This window comes from Lissotriton vulgaris, chromosome 9 (genome assembly GCF_964263255.1).
Source record: "Lissotriton vulgaris chromosome 9, aLisVul1.2, whole genome shotgun sequence".
Classification (NCBI taxonomy): domain Eukaryota; kingdom Metazoa; phylum Chordata; class Amphibia; order Caudata; family Salamandridae; genus Lissotriton; species Lissotriton vulgaris.
The window spans coordinates 273910848-273937767 of record NC_141697.1 but is presented as its reverse complement, the minus strand read 5'-3'; the positions used below and the strand labels follow the sequence as shown (position 1 = coordinate 273937767).

At 47.7% G+C, this 26920-nt stretch overlaps 1 protein-coding gene across 2 annotated transcripts in view; it reads left to right on the top strand.

Annotated features, from left to right (window-relative positions):
- TMED8 (transmembrane p24 trafficking protein family member 8) overlaps window positions 1–26920 on the top strand; it is an 81906-nt gene that overhangs the window by 9358 nt on the left and 45628 nt on the right. For both annotated transcript variants that reach the window (XM_086937553.1, XM_086937554.1), the window contains exons 2-4: window positions 9660–9750; window positions 10655–10778; window positions 24777–24912. In XM_086937553.1, coding sequence (XP_086793679.1) covers window positions 9660–9750; window positions 10655–10778; window positions 24777–24912 — 351 coding nt within the window. The remainder of the gene's footprint in view (window positions 1–9659; window positions 9751–10654; window positions 10779–24776; window positions 24913–26920) is intronic.

Here is a 26920-nt window from a genome sequence, read left to right as displayed (position 1 = left end):
TCACCAATCACACACACCACCTGCCGTCAGTGCACACTTTCACCAGACACACACACCACCAGCCGGCAGTGCACGCTTCCACCAGGCACACACACCACAAGCCGGCAGTGCACACTTCCACCAGGCAAACACACCACCAGCCATCAGTGCACAATTTCTACAGGCACACAAACCACCAGCCATCTGTGCACACCTCAATTGTTAACGCATCTACAATTAACTATTGAAGCAATCGCAGTATGGCGCACTTTACTTTTAAACATATTCATCTAAAGTGCAGCATGCCACCATTGCTACAAAAATAAATACACCTATTTTGGCCTACAATTTATAGACTTTTGTTGCAATTGGTGTTGCAATATTTAGCAATGCAAATAGCTGAAAACGTAATTAATGCGAGACCTATTGCATTGCAAATGCTTGTTTAACATGACAGGGGAACCCATACTTCATGAATAAAATTACTGCCCTTTGGTATCCCCTAGCCATTTTCCCCCCCTCCCCCCCACCTACACTACCACTACAGTAGGACCCTCTCCACATACCCGCACTCATCATAAGGCTGTTCTCTTAAAAAGATCTCCGACAAAGTGACCCTTCGGGGGACCCGTAGGGCATTGCAGCGCCGGCCCGACGAGGAGCACCGGCCGATGATGAAGCATGACATCCTTCGGGGTGGGGTGTGTGAGGGCAACAAGAGACAAAAAATGTCTCCCCCCCCCGTCCCTTTCTTGCTTCACATAAGAGGGTCCGAGATCATACCTAGCTTTCTCTTCCTTCTCTAGGATTTCTAACCTCTCCCTTTACTTTATCTGATGTGGGCATGAAATTCACAGCGCACACTCGGATGGAACAGTGATCCCCCCTACTTTGGTTGTAATTTCCTGAGGAGGACACCCCGTTGGTCTTGCTGTAGGAATCACTGACTCTGGACTAGCTGGAAATGTGGAATGAGGTGACACTTTTTTTTATCTCGGCCTCCCTCTCGGACAAATTGTGTGCTCTTGAGCAATCACTTTTCTGAATGTATTGCTCTGCTATTTTTTGTAAGATTGGGAGTACTTTGATTCTGTTTAAAAACTACTAGAAAGTGTACTATTATAAAATTTACAAAAAATTACCTGGGAGAGAAGTGCTCCGTCGCATAGTATATTCACCTAAATGCAATACAGTGGTAAATGTAAAGTCAGGGCCACTGCACTGAAACTATGCAATGGTGCGGCCATGGTGTTTTCCCCATAAATATGGATTTGCTGCATTTGCTACATAATCTACAGATTTTAATCCGCAAAAATGTTTCTAGCTCAGATGGTTCAAAAGTTACTTAGAATTCAGCAACACATTTTGCCTTGCAGTGAAAAGCCTATTTCATGGGTTGACTAAACCATCAAGAGTAACAAACATCTCTCCAGCCGATTGGGAGGTTTATATCAAAGCTCTTTATACAGAACCAAGCGACCTAACTTGTAACAGTCTCTCCATCCTCCCCCACTTCAGCTCCCACGACGATAAGACGCCAGCTACCAAGGTAACCCCAAATCAAGTTGCACTCGTAATAAAGAAAATGTGCTCAGGGGGTGCCCCAGGACCAAACGGCATTCCCACCCAAGTATACAAAGCCTCCGCTCAGAAATGGGGCAACTTGCTGGCTCCTCTTTTCGAAACAGCAATACTGGGCGGATCCATCCCGGCTTCCTGGCAAGGATCGTTGCTTGTCCCCTTCCATAAAAAAGGCTCTCGCTCCCGCCCGACAACTATCGGATGATAGCCCTTCTCGACGTAGATGGCAAGGCGTACGCGAGTGTCCTTTTATCAGAACTGACAACCTGGGTTGAAAATTGTAATTAATTCCCTCTACACAAACTGGCTTCCAAAAGGGCTGTCCTATTGAAGACAATTTAATCTGTCTATCCCATATGATCGAATCCATACTAGCCACAAAAGGCAAATCTTTATACCTGGGCTTCATTGACTTTCGAAAGGCTTTCGACAGTGTGACTCACCCCAAATTGTGGGAAAAATTGGCAAAATGGGGCATTCCTCAGCCCTTATTGAAAGCTCTCATTTCGTTACATACAGATACCTGGCTGAAAATAAGAGTCACCTCGATATGGACTACAACCAACAAAATCTTCACCACCAGAGGCCTAAAACAAGGGTGCATTGTTGCACCCCTACATTTCAACCTATATCTAGCAGATCTCCCTAAATGCCTACCCGGATGTCGAGCTTTCCCCCGCGAATCGAACTAACAAAGATCCAAACCTTGCAGTATGCTGACGATACCATCTTACTCGATCAGACCCAGGTGGGCCTCCAAAGATTATTCAACTCCCTCGTGCAGTACTGTAACATCAATATACTGGAGATTAACATCGCCAAAACGAAAGTTATGACAGTTTCATCCTTGAAAACAAGAAAAAGCACTTGGTTTATCGAGGGCAAGGCACTGGAATCAGTCTCTACATTCAAATATTTGGGCGTCTGGATAGACCATAAGGGGAGATCGACCGCGCACATTACCGCAATGCAGAGTGTCTCCGAAGTTTGGAGGGAGCGTTCATTAGAACAAAGAGCGCCCTCCACTCTCCAGATCTCGCCCCACTAATAAGACTGATAGCGCAAAACTTCTGCCGACAATAGTTTTTGGTGTTGTAACCTACAAAGACAAAATGTCCTGCTGGCTAGATAGAGCTCAATCAGCATGCTTTTGCAGAGCGTTTTTATTACCAAATTCGACCTCTCATGCTCAAATCCGAATGGAATTTTCTTTGTCCTCCCAACACTGGGTCATGAGTGCAAGGTTTATTGCTTATAGTCTAAAGACAAAACTAGCTCGCCCCCATACTTTAAAGAGCACTAGTATATGGTCATTATTCAGCAATCTGGTTGCATCTTGGAACAAATATCTGTCATACTGCTTGAACTCGCTAAAAGCCCAAGACATATGGTCAGCATCGCTACCCATAGAGACAACATCAAAACTCTTGACTAAACAAGCAAAAATTTTGTCTTACGAAAATGATGCCCAATCAGTATCAAAGCTCTACCACGGCAGTTGGGCCTCTAAACTCTACGCTCCAAAAGCATTACTGCTCTACCTTTCATCATCAATGAAACCATACATTAAGCACCAATTAATGCGGTTCCGGTTTGGCCTAATTCCACTAACGTTGTACAAATATGGACAAGGATATAAAAAAGGAATTTCTACAAATTGCTGTTTTTGCAATCTAGCGGAAGAAAATGTAATTCACATCCTGTGCATTTGGCGACCTTTGATTGCCCTACGAGTCTTCGTCCGATCTGGCTTTCTTTCAACATTAGGACATGTCATGAAGCATTAGAACTGTGTATAAGGGGCGACTCAACTCAGATGGCCACTCGCTTTGTAAAATTTATGTTAGGAATCAAAAATGTATTACCCCAAGAATGAACTTTAATCCCCAAAATTATCTCCCTCTTCTTTTATGTGCTGCTTACTGCTTACAGTTTTCTTTTCTCTTTTAATCGCAACTATTGTCTGTACAAATTGCAATGATTTTAATTAATTATGCAAATAAAAATACTTACTTACTTCATGGGTTGACTGTTCACCTCTTGGTTACTTATTACTATGTTTTGGTGTTAAACTGATAATAATGAACAACAACCTATTCACCAACCTTGTTAACCAGTGTAAAATGAGAAAATAATGAAGCAATATTATCGCAAAATGTACTGCATTACACCACATAATTTGTGGGAGAGGTTTCCACATGATTTAGTGGATGATGCGCATAATTTGACCGTCCTCTGCTACATAATTACAGTGGCCCTGTGTATAGCCTACGAACCAAAAAGAAGTGTGTTGCAGTCTTGGGTCTACTAATTTAATCAGCTGTTTGTTACTGGGAAATAATAATGTCCCTGTTCCTCGTTCAGTGTTTTAACATTGTGACAGCACCTTGAAATAACCTTACAGGACATTGCCTCAGTACAGGTCCTGAGTATAGGTTTCATTCATTCATTCATTCATTCATTCATTCATTCATTCATTTAAGGCAGTTTGCATCCGAGTAGCTGAAGGCTCTACTGAAGCTGCTTGTGCACGACCCCTCTGTGCTGCACAGCCTCCTGTCTGCTGCCCACAAACCTCTCTTTCACAGCTTATCAAGGGTTGAAAGAGTTGCTTGTCATTTGAAAGGGTTACATTTGCAGGACAGTGGCTGACCTGCAGAATATTTGAGTAGGCAGCGCAAGGCTGGATCTCCAATTCCAGGCCATGATTTGGCTTGGAAAGGCCCTTTGTTCCCTGAGACTCATACTTATGGTGTAGCGCTGCGAGGCCTAGGGGATGCTGCGCCCCTTCACTGTTCCTCGCAGTCATGGCGCAGTGTGTCGATGCCCAGAGAAGTGGGCCTCTTCATTTATTAATGCCAGAGCTACACATGATTCACAGCGCTACACCACAGTTGTGAGGCCAAAGACAGGGGGTCTTAGAGGTGCGCGTGTGAGGGGCACGCGTGCCAGAGAGCAACGCTGGGGGACAGGCATGCACTAGAGAGAAACACTGGGGGGCACGTGTGAGATAGAGAGCAACGCAGGGGAGGGGGCACGCGCGTGAGAGCAAGCAACGCAGGGGAGGGGGCACGCGCGTGAGAGCAAGCAACGCAGGGGAGGGGGCACGCGCGTGAGAGCAAGCAACGCAGGGGAGGGGGGCACGCGCGCGAGAGCAAGCAACGCAGGGGAGGGGGGCATGCGCGCGAGAGCAAGCAACGCAGGGGAGGGGGGCACGCGCGCGAGAGCAAGCAACGCAGGGGAGGGGGGCACGCGCGCAAGAAACGCAGGGGAGGGGGGCACGCGCGCGAGAGCAAGCAACGCAGGGGAGGGGGGCACGCGCGCGAGAGCAAGCAACGCAGGGGAGGGGGGGGGCACGCACGCGTGCGAGAGCAAGCAACGCAGGGGAGGGGGGGGCACGCGCGCGAGAGCAAGCAACGCAGGGGAGGGGGGGGCACGCGCGCGAGAGCAAGCAACGCAGGGGAGGGGGGGCACGCGCGCGAGAGCAAGCAACGCAGGGGAGGGGGGCACGCGCGCGAGAGCAAGCAACGCAGGGGAGGGGGCACGCGAGAGCAAGCAACGCAGGGGAGGGGGGGGGCACGCGCGCGAGAGCAAGCAACGCAGGGGAGGGGGGGGGGGGGGCACGCGCGCGAGAGCAAGCAACGCAGGGGAGGCACGCGCGTGAGAGCAAGCAACGCAGGGGAGGGGGGGGCACGCGCGTGAGAGCAAGCAACGCAGGGGAGGGGGGGGGCACGCGCGTAAGAGCAAGCAACGCAGGGGAGGGGGGGGGCACGCGCGTGAGAGCAAGCAACGCAGGGGAGGGGGGCACGTGCGCGCGAGAGCAAGCAACGCAGGGGAGGGGGGGCACGCGCGCGCGAGAGCAAGCAACGCAGGGGAGGGGGGCACGCGAGCAACGCAGGGGAGGGGGGCACGCGCGCGAGAGCAAGCAACGCAGGGGAGGGGGGCACGCGCGCGAGAGCAAGCAACGCAGGGGAGGGGGGCACGCGCGCGAGAGCAAGCAACGCAGGGGAGGGGGGCACGCGAGAGCAAGCAACGCAGGGGAGGGGGGGGGGCACGCGCGCGCGAGAGCAAGCAACGCAGGGGAGGGGGGGGCACGCGCGTGAGAGCAAGCAACGCAGGGGAGGCACGCGCGTGAGAGCAAGCAACGCAGGGGAGGGGGGGCACGCGCGTGAGAGCAAGCAACGCAGGGGAGGGGGGGGGGCACGCGCGTAAGAGCAAGCAACGCAGGGGAGGGGGGGGCACGCGCGTGAGAGCAAGCAACGCAGGGGAGGGGGGGGGCACGCGCGTGAGAGCAAGCAACGCAGGGGAGGGGGGCACGCGCGTGAGAGCAAGCAACGCAGGGGAGGGGGGCACGCGCGTGAGAGCAAGCAACGCAGGGGAGGGGGCACGCGCGTGAGAGCAAGCAACACAGGGGAGGGGGCACGCGCGTGAGAGCAAGCAACACAGGGGAGGGGGCACGCGCGTGAGAGAAAGCAACGCAGGGGAGGGGGGCACGTGCGTGAGAGCAAGCAACTCAGGGGAGGGGGGCACGCGCGTGAGAGCAAGCAACTCAGGGGAGGGGGGCACGCGCGTGAGAGCAAGCAACTCAGGGGAGGGGGGCACGCGCGTGAGAGCAAGCAACGCAGGGGAGGGGGGCACGCGCGTGAGAGCAAGCAACGCAGGGGAGGGGGGCACGCGCGTGAGAGCAAGCAACGCAGGGGAGGGGGGCACGCGCGTGAGAGCAAGCAACGCAGGGGAGGGGGGCACGCGCGTGAGAGCAAGCAACGCAGGGGAGGGGGCACGCGCGTGAGAGCAAGCAACGCAGGGGAGGGGGCACGCGCGTGAGAGCGAGCAGCACGGGGAAGGGGAACGCGCGTGAAGCACGGGGAAGGGGAACGCGCGTGAGAGCGAGCAGCACGGGGAAGGGGAAAACGCATGAGAGCGAGCAATGTGGGGGGAGGGGCACACGCATGAGAGCGAGCAATGGGGGGCAGGGGCACACGCGTGAGCGAGCAACACAGGGAGGGACACGCTCGTGAGGGCAAGTAACGCTGGGAGAGAGGCATGCGCGAGAGCAACGCTGAGGGAGAGGCATGCGTGAGAGCAACGCTGAGGGAGAGGCATGCGCGAGAGAGCAACGCTGAGGGAGAGGCATGCGCGAGAGAGCAACGCTGAGGGAGAGGCATGCGCGAGAGAGTAATGCTGAGGGAGAGGCAAGCGCGAGAGCAACGCTGGGGGAGAGGCATGCGTGAGAGAAACACTGGGAGAGGGGCACTCGAAAGAGAGAAACACTGGGGGAGGGGCACCTGCAAAAGAGAGACACTGGGGGAGGGGCATGCACGAGAGGGAGAAACGCTGGGGAGGGGCACATGCAAGATAGCGTGCAACGCAAGGTAACATGCAAGAGAGAGCAACGCTGGGGAGGGGCATGTGCGAGAGTGCGAGCAATGCGGGGGTAGTGGTGCACAAGCAACGCAGGGGGTAGGGGTGCGCAAGAGCAAGCAACGCGGGGAGAGGCACAGGAGCAAGAGAGCAACGCTGGGGGCATGCGTGCAAGAGCAACTCAGTGGCAGTAGTTGCTCCCAGAGTTCCGTTGCAGGGAGTTCAAGGCCCTCCACCCGCAGGCTTCTGCATGCGCCTCCTCCCTGGTGGTCCAGTGGGAGAGCTCTCTGCTCTTCTGCTGCTTTGCCTCTTCTTTGTGCCATTTTGCTCTCTTTTGTTTTTCACTCTTGTCATCTGCTCTTTTACGTGCATGCACCTCCCTTGTGTTGCTCTCTTGTGTGCCCCTCCCCATGTTGTGCTCGCGAGAAAGCAACGCAGGCATATCCCACGTTGTGCTCTCTCGCACACATGCACATTTTCAGATATGGGCTTTTCAGGACAATAGGTGGAATCAAATTCTAAAACTAGCGATGAGATAATCACAGGCCCAGCGGAACAGCCCATTAATAGCAGATGCTTATATTGCAGTATCTGTTGGCATCCCTCTAGAAGTAGCTCAAATGGCTGTTGTAAGTATTTCTAAGATTGCCACTGCACCTTGTGAGAGATTAGCCTACTCATGTCCCTGAAAAAGTGAACATTTAGTGAAGCAGAGAGAAAAGGGAGAGTCTTTTGTAGCCCCATTTGGCATCAGATTGATTAGTAAGGATCACTACCATGGGCCACATCCATAATATCACCTGTGAGGCCATTGTAGCCTCATACTATCAGAGGCACTGGGCTGTTAGCGGGTGACCCAGACTGGCTTAGTATGTATATTTAGGGTCAGTCCTCTCTAAACACAGAATTCCTGGTGATGTCTACACCAGTGCTTAATTTGAGCCAGGGGTTTCCGGTGCTTGGCACTAGCATCTTATTGTCAACACCGGCACTTAAGACGGTCTGCCACATGGTGGTGCTGTTTGTCAAATTCAGAGATGAGCACAATGACACTTGTTTAACCCCTTCTGTGCGAGGCACATTCCCCCGCTGTGCTGGGGGCGCGTACAGCGCCCCGGTGCTCATGACGAGGTCAGCTTGTCATGAGCCACGGCGCTCCGGTGCTCATGACGAGCTGAGCTCGTCATGGCCACACCTGTTCCAAGGAAAGTTCAGCACAGCAGGAGAATCTGCCCAGCGTGCGAGCGTTCCACGGAACGGGCGCGGTCATGACGAGCTCAGCTCGTCATGAGCACTGGAGCGCCGTGGCTCATGACGAGCTGACCTAGTCATGAGCGCTCAAGGGGTTAATAATTCAATATACATCAAGTGGTTCATCATACATCAAAATGACAAAAATTTGTGAACAAGCAATTGTTATAGCGTTGGGTGGCCTGGAGTAGTCTGAATTGTCAAACTTGTAGGAGTGTGAAGGTTGGTAGTTATGTTAGTACTGTCTTTGGTAGCGCTGAGATGGGCATTGGGTGGTGCAAGCTGCAGTGGACTCCTAACGATGGCCCGGGCACTTATTTGTTTACAAATTAAGCACCGGTCTAAATAACTGAGATATGGGAGCCAAGACAAGATAAGCCAATCCACACACATCTGCATATAAGCACACAAAGAAAGCCTATGTTTTGCTTTCCACCATAACAGCTAGCAGTTGAGGACTTTTGAAGGGTTCATACAGAAATGCGAGTAAGGTAGAGTGCCAACTGTTAAGCAGAATGAGATATAAAAGCTTATAGTATCACATGCACTTATTCCTTAAATAATAACTTAATTGGAAACCAAAAAAAATATAAATAAAAAACAAAATGTAGAATGCCAGTAGCTTTTACTTTTACAAATGCGAGACCTATTGCATTGCAAATGATTCTTTTTCTCTGTATACGGGATTGGTCCTTCTGGATTAAGATTAGGGCTCCCGGTTTTAAGGTATATATTTTTTCGACATTTCTGTCTGTATTTATCCCTTTTTATTTTTTGCTAATTTTATCTGTATTTATCCATATTTATTTTGGTCTTTGTGAAAAAATGAAGCTAAAAAGTATATTTCCATATTTATTTAACTGATAAATATGCACTCATGCTTGAAAGCCTGTCAGGTTTCAGTGCTGTGAACGCTTGCTGAAGTTAAATCAATGCACTTATGTGAAAACATGCTAATTTCAGTATCAACCGTGTGTATATTTACTGCTGTTAAAGCCTCTTTACTAAAATCCCTGTCTTTTTAAACCCCTTTCCTGTCAACCCACACAGCTATTGACTTGGCAATCATGGCAGACACAATTCAGAATTACTCAAAAAACAACTCCGTTTCCGTTTTTATCCACGTTTAAAAATAAATACAGACCGAAAAATAAATGTTTTCTGCCTGAACGTATCTGCAAAAACGGAAAACAGGGAGCCCTAATTAAGATTGGCCCAAGGCTGCCTCATCCTATCCCTTGTCCCTTCTACACATCTTATATTTGAAGCATGTGATATCAAAGACTGGTGCTTGGACCTGATGTTTTATTCAAAGCCTTTACCATGCATTTAGTTAGGACAACAGAGTCAAGGGAGCCATTGTTAGGCTAAGATTTAACAGTTTTGATTCCAAAGCCAGTAAGCTACACTATTCCATACTGTTTGGCTGTGTAATATTTGTTATGTAATTTCGTGATGTATGTTTCTTTTATCATCTTTGTTCGCAGATGATGCAGGTCCCTGCAGTGACTCCGAGCCCGTAGTACACATGGCAACACACTCCGTTTCGGAATCCACACAAGAGTCTTTGACTGAAGGGTATGTGTAGCAAAGGTAGCGTTCAGTGAATGGGCTACAAGGGACTATTCTTACTGTTCATTTCTTAAGTTGTTAAAACGACATTTATTGCATACTTTAATGTTAATGCCTTCTGGAGTTATTGCTCCTCAGATTAAGAACAAAAATCTTCGTGATGTTTGTCTCACCATCTCAATGTCACCAACCCACCGGAAGGCACCCTTTATTTGTTATTTGGGGTGCTTTTATTAGGATTTCTGTTCTTCCTATATACGATGTGTATTGTAGTGATCCCTTGTAGTCGGGGGATGACAAGTCTAGCTAGATATGCATGCTGATTGCTGTATTTCACTGTTGTACTGATGCTTCTTCAAGACCACAGCCAATGCGTCTTATAGGGTACTGGCTGTCTGTACTGCATATGAGGTCTGTCTTCTCTGCCAAGCGCATTAGTCAGAGCCATACTGTGGTCACTGGTATTTTTGCTGCACTGCTACTTGCTTTACCCAGGACTGTAGCCAGTGCCTTGCAGCTTCTTGATGACATTGAGGAATTCCATAACAATGACGGTCTTTGCTGCACTGGTGCCTGCTCCGTGCTTACCCTCAGTAAAGTGGCTCTTATTTTCAAAGCTTTACCAGCGTCTCTTCTCGCTGCAAAAGTTGGGTGCAGCGGAGAACTGACTGGTTCAAGCCAAGGGCACAAAACTGATGCTCTTGCATCGTGACATGTAGCACCAACTCCCACTTTTGTTGGAGTATTGAACATGCGTGCTCTGCCTGACAAGATAGCAGAGGGAGAGTCACAAGTAGAAATAAGCAGAGACTTTTAAAACAAATCTACGTTGTGTTCTCCAATTGACGTTGATTTGTTTCATGACTCCTCTCTTTCAAAGTGTATTGAGTGATGTCTTTTTCTCTGAGAGGTCGCAAATTGTGTCACCGCTGAATTCTGGAGAAGGTGCTGGGAAACATCAGAATGTGTCCGAAAAACTAGCTGTATCCGGGGAAGACGTACCGCAGAGCAACGGAACCGTATCAACCTGTAAGGTATGAGCCATGCCAGGTGATTGTTGGACTAGTATGATGGAATATCCTATCAAATTTCACAGTCTTAACTTCTGAACATGTCTGATCCTACACCCATAGCTGTTCAGTAATGGCCAAGAGTCTTGTGTGCAGTTGGGTACCTACTTTCTTTGGTTTGGCACCGTCAGTGACTTTCCATTAATAATTAATTCTGCTTATCAGACAAGCTCCGATCCAGAACTAACTCTCTAACATGAACCTCAAATGAGTTACAGACTAACTCTTCACAGGCGCAAACTCACTTGAATTCGTTACCAGCAATCTCTCCATCATAATCCTCATTGTCACACAAACTCAGAGTTGTAACGGCTCTAATGTAAGTGCACAATTAAACCATACCCTGCCTAATTTGACTACTGGCTCAAGGTCCAAGCCAGGGGCTGGTGTTAACACATCATTTGCTTGTTGTCTTTACTGTTCCTTGCTGTCACCAAGAGCATTTTTGTGCCAAGTTTCAACTCATCCAGGAACTAAAGACGCATCAACTTAGTTTGACTGGCACTGGCTGCTTCTGTCGTCCTGAATCATCTTCAAATACTGCTGCACTTCCTTCAAATCAGTAACATTACTCACAAGTCTATTACAACAAAATGAGAATGCCATTTTTGACCCTGAAATCAAGGCATGCTATCTGAAAACAAATAGAAACCAATCCGATTCAAGCTATACTCTGAAGATCTGAATAGCAGTTTTCCAAAGTTCAGGCCCATTCCTTCACTCATTCACTTCAGAAATCATCTGAAGAATCCTCTCTTCACAGAACATGTCATCTTCCAGGGTTAAGACATTTTCCAGCTCTTCCTGCCCTGGAACTGGTCCATTCCTCCCTCCACCTGCTTTGGAATAGACTCTTAAAACATTCCTTATCCCTTACTGTGTTTAGTGCTCTGATTACACTTATCTGTGTACATGCTATTTAAGTTCCAGCCTGGTCACTCTGCCTGAGGACCCACAGGGTCCTTCGGCCCTACTGTCCGTCGCCCACACTGTCGGAACACAACAAGGATGTTGAGCGTCCCTGCCAAGACTCTTACCCGATTCCCCTGCTCCAAAGTCGACCGCTCTAGCTGTTAGGCCACGTCCCCTCCCCTTCATTTGCATCCACTGGCAGAGCTATTGTGGGAAAACAGACCTGGACAAAGCGCACAACAAGTATTGAACAGAGATTATGTTACTTACAGGCTTTGACTACACACAGCACGCAACTGCTTTGGTGTCTACTCTGTGGTTTTCCCTTACATATTGCCAGTCACCAGTATCCTGTGTTCATTATGTTTCTGGAAATGGAATGTACATGGGCGTCAGTGACTGGTGTAGAGAGACCTGTTGTCACTTCTTGTTGTGTAGCAATGTGTTAGGGCAAAGTAAACCAGTGTAAAATCTTGAACGTAGTGGCCTAGTCTACTAAAGACCACCACATAATGACCCAAAGATGACTCTTTCTGTAATCTGCTCCATATTTCTGGAAGACCTGTAGGACTAGAGCAGTGTTAATCAGAAGTCACTCATCTTAGTTGGAACATTGTGAACGGTCTTGTCTGTGTATTCTACCAGCATGCTCTGTAACTGGTCAGGTGAGAAAGGCAATAGGGGAGAGTGGAATCTATATATATTCAGTCCGCAACTCCTCTTCAAAGACGGCTAAAAATGGTAAAACTGCCCTTTTAGAAGTATATCCTTAAATGCTCATGCTCAGATGTTCTAGTACCGCCTAACATAAACTTTAACAACCCTGCTGAGAAGGTTTGGACTATCCCATTTAAAGCTTTGAAGAGAAGTGGAAGACTGTGTTGGCTCATCTTCCACTTAAGCCAATGAGGCGCAGGTTCACCCCATATCCTTGCAGTAGACGCATAAACCTGTTCAGCTGTATTTCCCAATATTGAAAGAATAGTGACTGCATTGAGAAATGGAGGTATGATCTTATTAATAGAGTAACGGCCCTCCAGAGAACAGCTGTTGTCTTAAGAAGCCCACAAGTGCGCTTTATACCTGCTCCGGAGGGTAAGCCGGAATTTAAACTGCATTCTCATTTTATCCTAGATCTGCCTGCTTACAAGTGCCACTGCTGTCTTCAAGTACACCGTTTTATACACAGTTCAAGTTCACCGGTTTATATATTATACATATATATATATATATATATATATATATATATATATATATATATATATATATATATATATATACACAACTCCTATTCAAACTACAAATCTCTACTATAAAATCACTCTTATTGGAATGCTAAACTATACATTTATCACCTTCTCTGTGATGATTCTGCTGCTGTTTGTGAATTGCCCAGGTCTAGTCTTATCGCAGTGCCTTCGTCTAGAGCTGCACTTCGAATTGAATAATGCTCCCTGGCATTAATCTGGTTGGATTCACCACCAAATTCTGACCAATGCTAAGTCACTCATTTATCCTTGGCACCGACCTTTGCCTCAAACAACTCATTGCCAAGAAAATTACTATGACTTGGTACATCCATTTAGAACTACTGAAGAAAGTGAAACCATTGCTTCCCGAAAGCACGTGGTCAGTGGCGTCACTAGGGGGGTGCGGGGGGTGCGGACCGCACCGGGTGACACCCTGACATGGGGGTGACACCATCCACCTGGTTAGGCTGTGTATGTAACACAGCTCTGTCTGCGGCCGGCAGGAGCTTAATGATGTGAATGAAAGCAATTCACTTTCAAACCATCACGTGAAAAACACCACAAGCAAGCACAAAAAAAAATCATCGCAGTGCAGAGATCGAGGTGCTAAACTGATTGGGCATATATAAGTCAAAGAAAAACACTGCTCGGGTATAAGAACAGTTTTCTGGGAAGGGAAGAGGTTACTTGAAATGAGAGGGTTCGGTATTGCTAGTCACTGAATTCAGGCAGGCAATGGACTGAAATTGCCCAGAAAGCTCCCAAGATTGAAATTCCCACAGACAAAAACAGATGACAAATTCCAAGTAATACCGTAGTTAAAAGAAATCCCTTTCTGTAATATCGGCTGTGTTTCGCAGTGCCCCGGGGTGCAGGCGGAGGGGGAGGGATAAGGCAGGCAGAGAGGGAGATGGTGCAGGCAGAGGGTGAGATGGTGCAGGCGAAGGGGAGATGGTGCAGGCGGAGGGGGAGGGATGGTGCAGGCAGAGAGGGAGATGGTGCAGGCGGAGGGTGAGATGGTGCAGGCGGAGGGGAGATGGTGCAGGCGGAGGTGAGATGGTGCAGGTGGAGGGGAGATGGTGCAGGCGGAGGAGAGATGGTGCAGACAGAGGGTGAGATGTTGCAGGCAGAGGGTGAGATGTTGCAGGCAGAGGTTGAGATGTTGCAGCCGGAGGGGAGATGGTGATGGCGGAGGGAGAGATGGTGCAGACGGAGGGAGAGATGGTGCAGGCGGAGGGGAGATGGTGCTGGCGGAGGGGAGGTGGTGCAGGCGGAGGGGGAGGGATGGTGCAGGCAGAGAGGGGGATGATGGTGCAGGCGGAGGGGAGATGGTGCAGGCGGAGGGGGAGGGATGGTGCAGGCAGAGAGGGAGATGGTGCAGACGGAGGGTGAGATGGTGCAGGTGGAGGGGAGATGGTGCAGGCGGAGGTGAGATGGTGCAGGTGGAGGGGAGATGGTGCAGGCAGAGGAGAGATGGTGCAGGCAGAGGAGAGATGGTGCAGGCAGAGGGGGAGATGGTGCAGGCAGAGGGTGAGATGTCGCAGGCAGAGGTTGAGATGTTGCAGCCGGAGGGGAGATGGTGATGGCGGAGGGAGAGATGGTGCAGGCGGAGGGGAGATGGTGCTGGTGGAGGGGAGGTGGTGCAGGCGGAGGGGGAGGGATGGTGCAGGCAGAGAGGGGGATGGTGCAGGCAGAGGGTGAGATGGTGCAGGCAGAGGGGAGATGGTGCAGGCAGAAGGAGAGATGGTGCAGACAGAGAGAGAGATGATGCAGGCGGAGGGAAGATGGTGCAGGCGGAGGGGGAGGGATGGTGCAGGCAGAGAGGGAGATGGTGCAGGCGGAGGGTGAGATGGTGCAGGTGGAGGGGAGATGGTGCAGGCGGAGGGGAGATGTGCAGGCGGAGGGGAGAGGTGCAGGCAGAGGGGAGATGGTGCAGGCAGAGGGGAGATGGTGCAGGCAGAGGGGAGATGGTGCTGGCGGAGGGGAGATGGTGCTGGCGGAGGGGAGAAGGTGCTGGTGGAGGGAGAGATGGTGCAGGCGGAGGGGGAGGGATGGTGCAGGCAGAGAGGGGGATGGTGCAGGCAGAGGGAGAGATGGTGCAGGCCGAGGGAGAGATGGTGCAGGCCGAGGGGAGATGGTGCTGGCGGAGGGAGATATGGTGCTGGCGGAGGGAGATATGGTGCAGGCGGAGGAGAGATGGTGCAGGCAGAGGGAGAGATGGTGCAGGCAGAGAGGAGATGGTGCAGGCAGAGGGAGAGATGGTGCAGGCAGAGGGAGAGATGGTGCAGGCGGAGGGGAGATGGTGTGGACACAGGGAGATATGGTGCAACCAGAGGGGAGATGGTGCAGGCAGAGAGGAGATGGTGCAGGCAGAGAGGAGATGGTGCAGGCTGAGGGTGAGATGGTGCAGGCAGGGGGTAAAATGGTGCAGGCGGAGGGGAGATTGTGTGGACAGAGGGAGAGATGGTGCAGACAGAGGGGATATGGTGCAGGCAGAGGGTGAGTTGGTCCATCCGGTAAGTTGTGAGGGGGTGACACCATGAGTTACCCGCACCGGGTGACACCAACCCTAGTGACGCCACTGCACGTGGTGGAGCTTAAACGATTCAGAAAAATGATTCCGTAGAATTTCTCAAGATGGGACGTTATTTGTGTGAAAGAAACGTGGAGCAGGCGCTCGCTACCAATAGATGGTCAGCAGCTGGAAAAAACAACACGCATGGATGACCATTAGGAGGGTTCGTGATTTATGTTTCCACAGCTATAAATGCAAACATGAAAATCGTGGAGCAAAACGTTTAAGCCATAGCATTTTAACAACGCACGCAACCTATGCACACTAAGTAAAAAAATACTTATAATAAATACTTAACCTGAATTTGTTCAAAAGGACTCAACAAAGAAACACTGGAAAACTTCTGCAATTCTCTGTAACAATTACTCTGCATCTCCGGAGTCTCCGAGAATCTGCTTGCAGATGATTTTAACATGAAAAACCTGGCGCTAACTGCTGATAATATCAACGGGTCAACCCCCCTCCCAAAAAAGACTCAAATGACAGTACATATTACAGGCTTATACCCTTCTCTCACGTCTACGTGGGTCAACACTAGATCATATTTTTTTGTATCTAAAACCCTCAGGGAGCGCTGCAGATACTTGGTAATCCTTCAGCAAAGATAAAGCGCCTGTTAACCCTTAATTACCTGCTTCTCAAATCAAATACGAAGAGTGAACAAACTTACCAACAGTTGGCACCTCAGATGGCTCTGAGTCCTTTGGAGTGATCAAGAATATAACATGGTGCACGCTTGCAAAAGAGCGGTTTCAACATAGGCAATTCGAGTCAACGGAAGCATATTGTCCACCAAACCTTGAAAAAGGTATAGACTTCATAACAAGATGACCAGATCTAATCTCTTCTATACACAGTTCACTAGCGGAAAATTGACATAATTCAGTGAACAAACAAAATTCTTGTCCCGGTCTCACAAGCTTAAAACCTTGGTTCAACTGTACACTAAAAAACTTGAAGCAGATCTAAGAAAAGCAAGTAGAACGTTTCTAAGTGTCCTACTACAGATGAAAAGGCGAGGCACAGATTAATTGAAATTAGGAGAACATATTGGAAACGTCTTTGGGAGCCAAAAAAGAAGTATTATGTAGAGCAGCGGCCTCAACTACATGCATTGTCGGGACTCAGTAAACTGACCAAATCTGGAACTATGTTACCGGTCTACAGGAAACCACATATAAAAAGGAAACTATATATTGCAAGAAAATTGGGTGGCACACTTAAAAAACACACAGCGAAAGAAACTTCTCCGAAGACTCAGAGGTTCCTAATGAGAGGACCACAATATTAATACGAATGGAGGAGCCAATCAGACCGAAACTTGTTTAAAAACTATTGTAGACAATATGAGTAGATGGGACGCCTGGCCCAAATGGTTTACCTAGCACACTATTTAAAGTTGACACAGACGTTTGGTCATTGTACTTAACATCATTGCACCAAGCCTCCTGAACGTATGCACAGGTCCAACATTTGTCCATATTGCACCTGATATACAAACAGGGGAGCACAGAGGACCTGGCAAACTACCTGTTGATAGCTTTATTAGACGTGGAGACCAAAGCATATGCAAGAATTCTTCTAAAAGACCTTGAAGATTGGGCTGAAGAAGGTAAACTAATACCCTATTATCAGACTGCGTTCAGGCAAAAGTCATTGCGCTCTCATATCTGGCCAACCGTTTGAACTGCTTTTCTCAGCCATCGGTCTTTGCTTGTTCCGTAGTCTACTCCGCGGCCTTCGACGGAGTGGGCCGGCAAGTACTATGGAAGAAATTAGTTCATTGGGATATGCCCCAAACATTACCCAAAGCAATCATTGCACTGTACTCTGATGCATGGATATGAGTCAGACTTGTTCAGGAGACAAGGTATCAGAAAAAATCTTTGCAAATGGGGGCATTAAATATGTCTGTCTATTGGCCCTGTTGCTGTTCAACCTGTACACCACTGACTTGGGGTTCACCTTGACAAAGGCAAAATACTTTTTTCCAAGGAAAGCGGAGCACATAATCTAGATCCTATAATATGCAGATGATTTAGTCGTCCTGGATCAAACAAAAATAGGATTACAGCTATCGCTGAATGAGCTCCATAAATACAGTTTGGCAACATACTGGTGGCAAATGTTAACGGTTTTCGATAAACTTAAAGGGAAAACAAAGAAAGTCTGGAAACTGGTTACAGCCAAGACTGACTACTCCACAACATACAGCTATCTAGAGATCTGGCTATGGGACCCAAGTAAATTACTGACCCATCTAAGATCAATGGCGAAAAAAGCACGCCGCCTAATTTTCGAACAATCGCAAAGGTTTATAGCCCATCAGCCATGAGGGTAATAAAGGCTAAATTAGTTCCAGCAATCTTGTATGGTCAACAAGCCTTTCTGCCTAAAATAAATTCTGTCCTAGGCAAGCTGCAATGCATTACCTACAGATGTACATTCCAGCTACCACAGTACACCAGACCGTTCCAAACTCGACTGGAATTTGGAGTATCAAAACAAGATAGAGCATGCAAATTCCAATTTCTTAGATATTAACATTAGATAATCAGTGCTCAAGATGGGGTATTAATAACAGTACTGCAAGAGATTTTTAATGAACCTGATACCACAACACATCAAGCTATGACCTAGATCTGTAATAAACATTAGTGTATTTAAGACTAACCCAATAGGAACCAAAAATATGAGATTAATTGTGCGCTGTTCACTTTGCATCTTGTATATGGAGTTTTAATAATGTAATGTTCATTTGTAAAGATTTCAATTAATCATATACAATAAAATAAAAATATTAAATTCAATAACTATTCAAACTTCAGACCTGCTGGTCATTCCTTCGTACTCCTGCATCTGGATGATGGCAAAGACCAACTGCATGCGTCCCAGACTTCATTCACACTGGCCTCAATTTAATGGCATCCATTCACCGCTGCATGCCACATCAAGGGTCTGAAGAAATATGACCACACCATCCTCTCCTTAATGGAACTCCGTCCTCCCCTTGCCAGCTTCCACCTTCTTCAAGGTCAGTAGCCTTAACTATAAAGCCATCACGACTGACCCCCTGCCTATCTGGCTGACAAGTATACCATCTCTTGTGACTTTCTGCAACTGGAACCAGAACACCATCAAACTGGAGACAAAGAAGTGCGAGAGAGAAAAAGCTAGACAACAAGCCTTACCCACTAGAGCACCTAGGATTTGGAATGACCCATGAGGACTGCCCCTTTACTTCTTCAAATTACTAAAATTACAAAACAGCAGAAGACATGCCTCTTTAAAGAACAGTACATTTCTATACAGTTAATAGTCCACCTCCACACCTAGAATGCAGCAACCTGCCTAGATTCTCTCTGTCTGGATCCCAGTCTCTGACCTTGTAAAGTGCACCACTAACTTTTAGCTAGCACTGCACTCTGAAAATACCACATACACAGATACTAATTAATAGCTTCACACTTAGTCTTGTCACATTGCTTTCAGTTTACATCTGTGAGATTCTAATAGAAACCAAACATCTCCCTTAAGTATTTAGTTTAATTATGTATCATCAGCAAACTTTATTTGGCTATGGTTTAAACATATTCATTTTACTTTGTGTATATATATTTCATAGCACTGCATTAACATGCTACTATAAGAAATTTGATTATATTTGGAATGGGTGACTACCCACCTCTAGAAATAATCACGGCCCGTCAGGGTAAACCCTCAAAGTCACTAAATTAACCTGAGCTCAATCCCCTGGTAACTAAGACACAAATCAGACAGGCTTAACTTGGGTCAGTGTTTAAAGCGTTTTTGCAGTACAAAACAGTAGTAAAGGCAGAATGAAAAATAAAAATCCTCAATTACAAAAATAAAGTACATTTTAATAAACAAAATGATACTAAAGTGACAAAAATCTAATAAGAGGGACCAGAGATATGAATTTTTAAGGTTTTAAGTAGAAATAGCCCCAAAAAAGCACAAAGCACCAATGATGGCTAATATTTGCGGTAGACTGGGCTTAGGTGCAGTTTGAAGCTAACTGGGATGGAGCACAGGTCAGATACACCAATCAGGGTTGTCCTGATCATAGACTTTCTGACTTTAAGTCCCAGTCTGCCACAGGAATACACTTCTACAGCCCCCCACGACCTCAGGGGAGGCACTTGAAGACTCACAGGATGTCAAGCAGCGGCCAATAGCAGGGCCCAGTCCTCATCCAGTTGCTGCTGGATGCTTCCAGGAAAAGACTTCTTGTTGTATCCATGTAGCTTGAACAGGAGGCCAGCCTTATGATGCTTAGATATCACAGGTAAGAAATCCTGTCCTCTCCTGATCTTTCACTGGTTCTGAAAGTGTTCTCAAATGGGTACCCCGAGAGGGTGGGAATGACTCCTTAGCATGCGCAAACCAATGTGGTTAGAGATCTGGGACCAAACCTACCCATTGGAAATTTTCAAGATGGAAGTCTTGAGCCACACCAACCCTCATGCAGATTGAGCCAGACCCTCAGAGGAGAATTTGGTACCTTAAATATCCACCTAATCAATTCCGCCCCCACTCATAAAGCAGGCCATTTGTTGGACCGTATATTCTTAAACATTGCTGGTCTCACTAATAGTCCCCCTTTCCGTTATTATGATCGGACCATTTTGCTGTACTTTTTTTTTTAGTTCCCCACTACCTGCCCCCTTTCCCGCAGCTTTCAGGCCTAAGGTGATGGCCAGAAATTGGGCTAAACTGGACTTGTCTGCCCTTAACACTTGTTTATCCCCCCCCCCCCCCCCCCCCAACTCACCAATTTGATCGACCATGATCAACCTATTGTCAACAGTTGGCTCAGAAGTTCCCTTGATACTATCTTACCTGCCAAGTTAAAATCTTCTTTTAGGCTTCACCCTCCCGCCCCCAGGTTTAATGCAACCCTCCAGGAAGAGGAAAAACATTGTAAGCGTCTTGAAAGGAAATGGAAGAAGCTTTATCACCTGACTTCTTATCTGAAATATAAAACCGCTTTGAACCATTATCACCTAAGGTGCAAAGACGCTTGTGCCGCTTTTACTCGGAAAAGATTTCTAAAGCTCAAAACTGCCCGAAGACTCCCTTCAGAGTTGTTCAAGATCTGCCCGATCCTAAGAAAACTGTTGCTCCTCCCTCACTATCACAAGCGCAATGTGAAGACCTGACAACTTTCTTTGTGGAGAAAGTGACCAAAATTCAACTTGCTATAAGCTTAGCCAGCAATAACAAGTCCGAGTTCGGGAGCTCTAGTTTTCCCTCTAACTCTACTCCCTCTCTGCCTGAGGAAGTTAGTCAACCGGCTATGTGCCAGACGCCGGCTCAATTACATTCATTTCCTCCCCTAGATAGAATAAGTTTCTGTGAATTTTTACAGTCTATTAATTCTGGCTCCCCACTCAATCCTTTTCCTCCAGCCAAAATGTGCACCCTGAGTCCTCATCACATATCTCTTTTGGTTAATCTTTTTAACTCTTCTCTCCAGGAGGGTTGCCTGCCCAAAGCCTGGAAGCACGCCATGGTGCTCCCTGATAAATAACAAGCATTTGCAATGCAATAGGTCTCGCATTTGTGAGAGTTAGAGCTATTAGCATTGTAAATGGCAATGTCTTTTACCCATGTGTATTTGTGTTGAGGCTGGATGTGGTGCACTGTAATTGTTCTTGCATTTCTTTATAGCGCTAACAAGGCGAGCCTGCAGTGTGCTTAGAAAAGAAGGAAGCAAGATGTGTTTGTTATTTAAAAGGTTGGAAGTGACACAGGCCAGACGGAAAAAACACATGCCAAACAACTAAACATTCTGAACATTTAAATGAATGACTACAGCTTCTAAAATAAATCCACTTACTACCAGATTGGGTAACTTGACAGAACTTGGGTTAGTATATACAGAAACAGCATACATCCCAAAAAGTTATTCTCAAGTGTTTTTTTAAACAGCTTGGGGGGAGGGGAGGACACACCATAGTAGTGAAAGCAGGGGCACCGAAGACACTAGAAGGAAAAAAAACACGATGTCGGTCTTTAAAGGAGTAGCACCCCTGCCATGTATTTGTGCATTATGCACTTTGCGGCTGGCAGGCGATCGAACATTATGCACAGCAATTGCGGATTATGAGCCAAGTTATAGTGCCAAAGGGTAAACCATGAACCTGATAAGCAACCATCCAACGTCTCAGTCGGCGAGCACTGCACTACTAGCGGGAATCTGTGTTTTGCATCAGTGAGCTCTGCCCCACATGGGCCACGGTCCTGCCCGAGCCCTTTCTGTGGTGATTCGGGCACGGAGGACGGGCGCAGGGAGCAAGGGCAGCTGCTCATGAGGGTGTTCTACCCCCGAGAGGGCCACACAGGACGTGCAGCACAGAGACCTGAGACCCAAGTCCCGAGCGAGGGTTCGGTGCAGGCCCTCTGGAAGTTTGGCGTGAAGGAGGGGTACATGTGGCGTGTACCGGGGTGCTGGGGAGCTTTGGTGGAGGGGTGGCATGCTGCCTCAATTGTGCCGCGTATGAAATGGGGTTTGTGTGGAGTGCGTTTCCTGCGCGAGGAAAGGAGTGGTGTTGCTTCTTGTTTTTGTTGCCGTGCCTAGCGATGCAGGTTGGAGCTGAGGCTGCCGTGGTTGGTGGGGAGACGTTGTTGACTATACATCCAGATGCGGGCGGTGTGTGTCCTGTCCCGCAGTGCTACTGGTGCTCGCCCCACACCCTTGAGGGCATCTGGCGGCAGGAGTGGAGGAGCGTGCAAGAATGTTTTGGTGGGGCGGGGGTTGCACAGGGGTGGGCACGATCGGGTGGCAGAGGAGTGCATGGGGAGGGCGTCATCGGTGCGGCCAGGTGTGCGCAGGTGCCGGAGAATGGCAGGCCAGGGGGTGCAGGGGACGAGGCCTTCTGAAAAAAGGAGTTTTTCGATTAGGTGAACAGGGGGCTGGCTAGGATCCATGACGCTGTCAGGGAACTGTTTGGGAAGGGCAAGAGGGAATGTTTGCGGGACTAGTTTGGTCCTGATGGGTACTGCTGTTCTCCCATAGAAGTTATATGTGGAGAAGTGCACGCATTTGAATGTTTGAATTACTGATTTGGTCTTGGTGGGTGCTGTACTCTCCCATTCAATGTATTTGAGGGGGCGGGCACTTGCTTTATTGTATGCACAACTTGTTTAGTCCTAGTGGGGACTGGTGCTCTCCCGGGTGTTGCAACAGATGCGCAGCTGGAGCCAGGTTTTTGGGTGGCACAACAGCAAGGAGTGGCGGGGGGTCGTGGTATCGGGCGGCCGACTTTGGAGCGGGTTTGGGAGTGGTGAGAGTGGGGGGGAATGGGGGCCCTTTTTTCGGTGGCTTGGTGAGGGGCAGGGTCTAATTACAAGAGTAAGGCGGGGTAACAAGGCAGCGCAGGAGGCAGTTTTGCCAATAACAATGGAGTGGGTTGGTGAGGGTGCATTGCCCCCACGTGCCTGTAATTATCGTCGGAGTGGGGGTGGGGTACTCAGAGAAGCGATGCAGTAGGCAAACAGGGTGGAGGACGATGTTATATGGCCTCTCCCGTGGGCGAAGATCAGGAAGTTAAACCTCATGCAGTTTCACTTTCTCAATGTGCCCGCGCAGTTTTCTGTAGAACTTACGTACGTGACGTCCCTCAGCTCAACTTCTATCAGGATGCTCTCGTGATCAGGTAAATGCTTTCATCCAGGCAGTGACCGGCTTGCGAGAAATTTCACCCAGATACAGCGGGAGCAGTTGGGTGAGACCGGCAGGTGAGTGATTCTGTGTGCACGTGCCGGGCAGATGGGAAGAGCGGCTGAGCACGGTAATGGTGGCTGGCTGGTTGGGATGGGGCGGGGGTCCTGTTCTGATGAGCACGCGCTCTCAGCTCGGGAAGTCCTCGATTCCCCCATGTGTCAGGAGCACTGGCACTGGCACTGGCGCGAGTGGTGCGTGCGTGTCCGTGTGGCGTCAGGATGACCAGGCGAGCGCGGTGGGAGCGCGCAACGCTCTGAGTGTGGACATTTGCTTTCCGGCCGCCAGTCAACAGAGATGACGTCGGGCTGTCCAGGCGAGTGCGGTGGGAGCGCGCATCGGCAGAGAGCAGACGATGTGAGCGTGCACATGGCCTGTCCGGGGGAAAGTGCACATCTCCTGTTCCCCTTCCGGGCCCAAGTCGGCAACAATAGATCTCGCCTAGGCGAGTAGCACATGGCGCTGCGTCACTAGGCGAGACCTAAAAACCCATATAGACCCATCTAACTTGTCCAATTTTAGGCCTGTCTCCTTCCTGCCCTCTCAGAGAAGCATGTTAATAACCATCTTGCGTCCTTTGTGGAAACGCAGAAGGCCTTTCACCTCTCCCAGTCAGGATGCAGAGCTGGGCAGAGAAGATAATCAGCCCTTATGGGAGTTCCTGAACACCTTAGATGGCTCCTGGGCATGGGTGGCACTGCTGCGCTGATCCTACTGTTTTCTCAGCGCGGCCTTTGACACTGTTTTTTATGACACTCTTATCAAAAGGCTGACACTCTTGGGTACTCTAGCCTGGCTCTCATCCTTTTTGACGGACCACACGTTTCAGGTCTTTTCATCGAATGTCGTTTCCAGGACACATTTGCTTACTTCTGGTGTACCTTTACTCTTCAATATCTATGTCTGCCCCCTGGCAGACTTAGCGGAGAGCTGCAGCCTTACTCTATTCTCATATTTGTCCTGAATCGACCATTGGTATTTCACGCCACAGCTTTCTTTAGAGGTACAGAAGGTTGAATATGTTACTACACTATTTCTGATCATTCCCCAGTTTTGCTGATAGTAGCCTTTCCAGCGATCCTCAAACAACGTCGCTTATGGAGGTTCCCTGCAAACGCTCTACTAGACTCAGTATTCCTCAATTCTTTGAATTGAATGAAGGGTCCGTAGAGTCGCAACTTATACTTTGGGATGCCTTCAAGGCATTTATCCGGGGTGTTCGTATTTCGAAGCATGCCGGAGTCTTGCACTCCATCCGGAACAAGTTGAAAACGATTGGGCAGAAACTAAACAACATTAATACTATCATGCAAAACACCACGGCATTGAAAGTGCTACGAGATCACTCTGCCTGGTAGCAGATATGCTTTTTTAAGGCTTTTCTGTACTTTCGCCATATGCGGTGTATCATAAATTCTTGGTTTAAGACGCTGATGCTGTGCTCTGTCTTCAACCCTTCTCTCCTTGTGTCCCCTCAGGAAGCAGAAGCTCACAGGACCTGTTATCAAGTTCAAAAGGTACCCACCGACATCCTGATGATTCAGTCTGAGCACACCGGCAGGGTGGACATTGTCCAGGCCGAACTTTCTGAACTCGAAAAGGACCAGCTGAAAGGTGAGAAGGAAATCTAGGTACAGTGATTCCGTCAAGGCTGAGCAGGGGACCTTGGAAAGAGATAAAACAGTGGGAACACTCAAGACTGAATTGTAGGACCTATAGAGGAGAAGACTGGGTTGTTGCTGTAAATAGAAGCGCCTTGACTTCAAACCAAACATGACAAATAGGTTTTAATAGCAAGGTATAAACAAAGGTGGATAAATTCAGATTGCATAGTGTATGAATGGATCTCTTTTTGAATAATCACCCCTCCGCCCCACACACACACACACACACACACACACACACCCCTCTTATCAGCGGATGCTTTTTTGACTTGTATTCCACTGGGTCATGCTTTCCAGGCCCCAGTGCATGTGCTCTGACCCCCCCAAGTATGTGTAGTCTTGGCTAAAATCCCATTGGGTAATTTCACTTACGTACAAGACCATAGTAAATTGTACATGAGGTTCCCAGCGCTAGTATGTTAAATGTGACTACTAGACTGCATTACTGAAATTGAGACACCACTGCAGTGACAAGGTCAAAACATGATTCTAGGCAAGCCACTGTTGCCTATTAGGGCAGGTTTGAGCAGGCCAACTCGACATAGCACCATAAGCCAGGTCAACTCCTTCTATTTTAGGTCAGACCTAAAGAACGCTTTACCTGTCTTGCCAACCTCATGTTTTACAATAAATATCATACAAAAAATACATACAGTCAACACTCTTTCCCCATTAGTCGGTTGACCTGTCACTCAAATTATAATCCCTCCCACCTCAGCAGATGGTATTGATCAAACTGCCAGCCCACACCTCCCATTGAGAATGCCTCACTTTGAGTGACTGCATTTTTCCCTTACACTTGTACCTAAATAAGAGTTCCACAAAACCAAAAGTTGTTAGGCACTTGCAGTGAAACATAAAAAGCTAATATAAGACATCTACATATACTTATACTTACCAGTGAATTAAAGTTCCTATTAATAGTAGGGTGTGATCACAAATTTTAAACAAATTGAAAAAAAGTAGTATATTGAGATCTGAAATTTTGACTGGTTATTAACAACCACCTTTGGACAAATAATTCTGTGGAAAATAAGAACAAATTATTAAAAAAGCAAAAGTGTGTATGCAGATTTCTGTATGACAACCACACCCCTCAACTTGCAGGTAATTTTAAGCAGTTGCTTCTGACTTGAGCTTGTCCTTGACCTCTATTGACAAGTGGAAGAGCAGCCTCATGTGAGACTTTGAATCCATTTGCATTTGACTTGTGATGGACACCTAGTGACGACTAGTGGAACTGCAGCTTTATGGAAGAATTTCAATGCTTTTGCATTTTGTCTGGTGAGGGACACATAATAACAACTTGTGCAACAGAAGCTTATATATATTCACTCAGAATGTATATGTTAGAAATAATATCACTCAGTAGTACAGAAAGAATAGTAATTTAACTTGCGCAATAGCTTAATATATATCTTTAAGTCTCTGAAACGTTTACGAAACACACCAGATGATGTCATCAGGGATGCCACTGACCATGTCATGAGTGATCTAATATGTGAGGTCATAAGCAGTGCATTGTGGGGCATAAGTTATAGTTAGCTCGGGTAACTGCTGAATGTCTATGGTTTTGATGATTGAAATCTGAGCCTATCTATAACGTCCCTGTAACCTTTGTTTTTTTCATTGAATTTCAAAGGTTTTTTTAAGTTCTATTTATAAAATATGACCCTCTAATATGTACTTTTTAGGTAATTTGTAGGTTTATTTTTAATGCTAAGTGTATTACAATTTTTTTCATTTATTATGTTTTTTTATACTTTCGATTCTTTTATACAAATAAACTTTTTATGTTTTAAAATACAAAAATCACATATGTTAATGTAAATTAGATTATTTTCATGCAATTAAACAAATGTTATTTTGTACAAAAAAATATTTTTGGGGAAATATAGACACACTACTATTCTATAGGTTTTACTCCTGATCAAGTGATTGAAACTAATCCTTGGTCC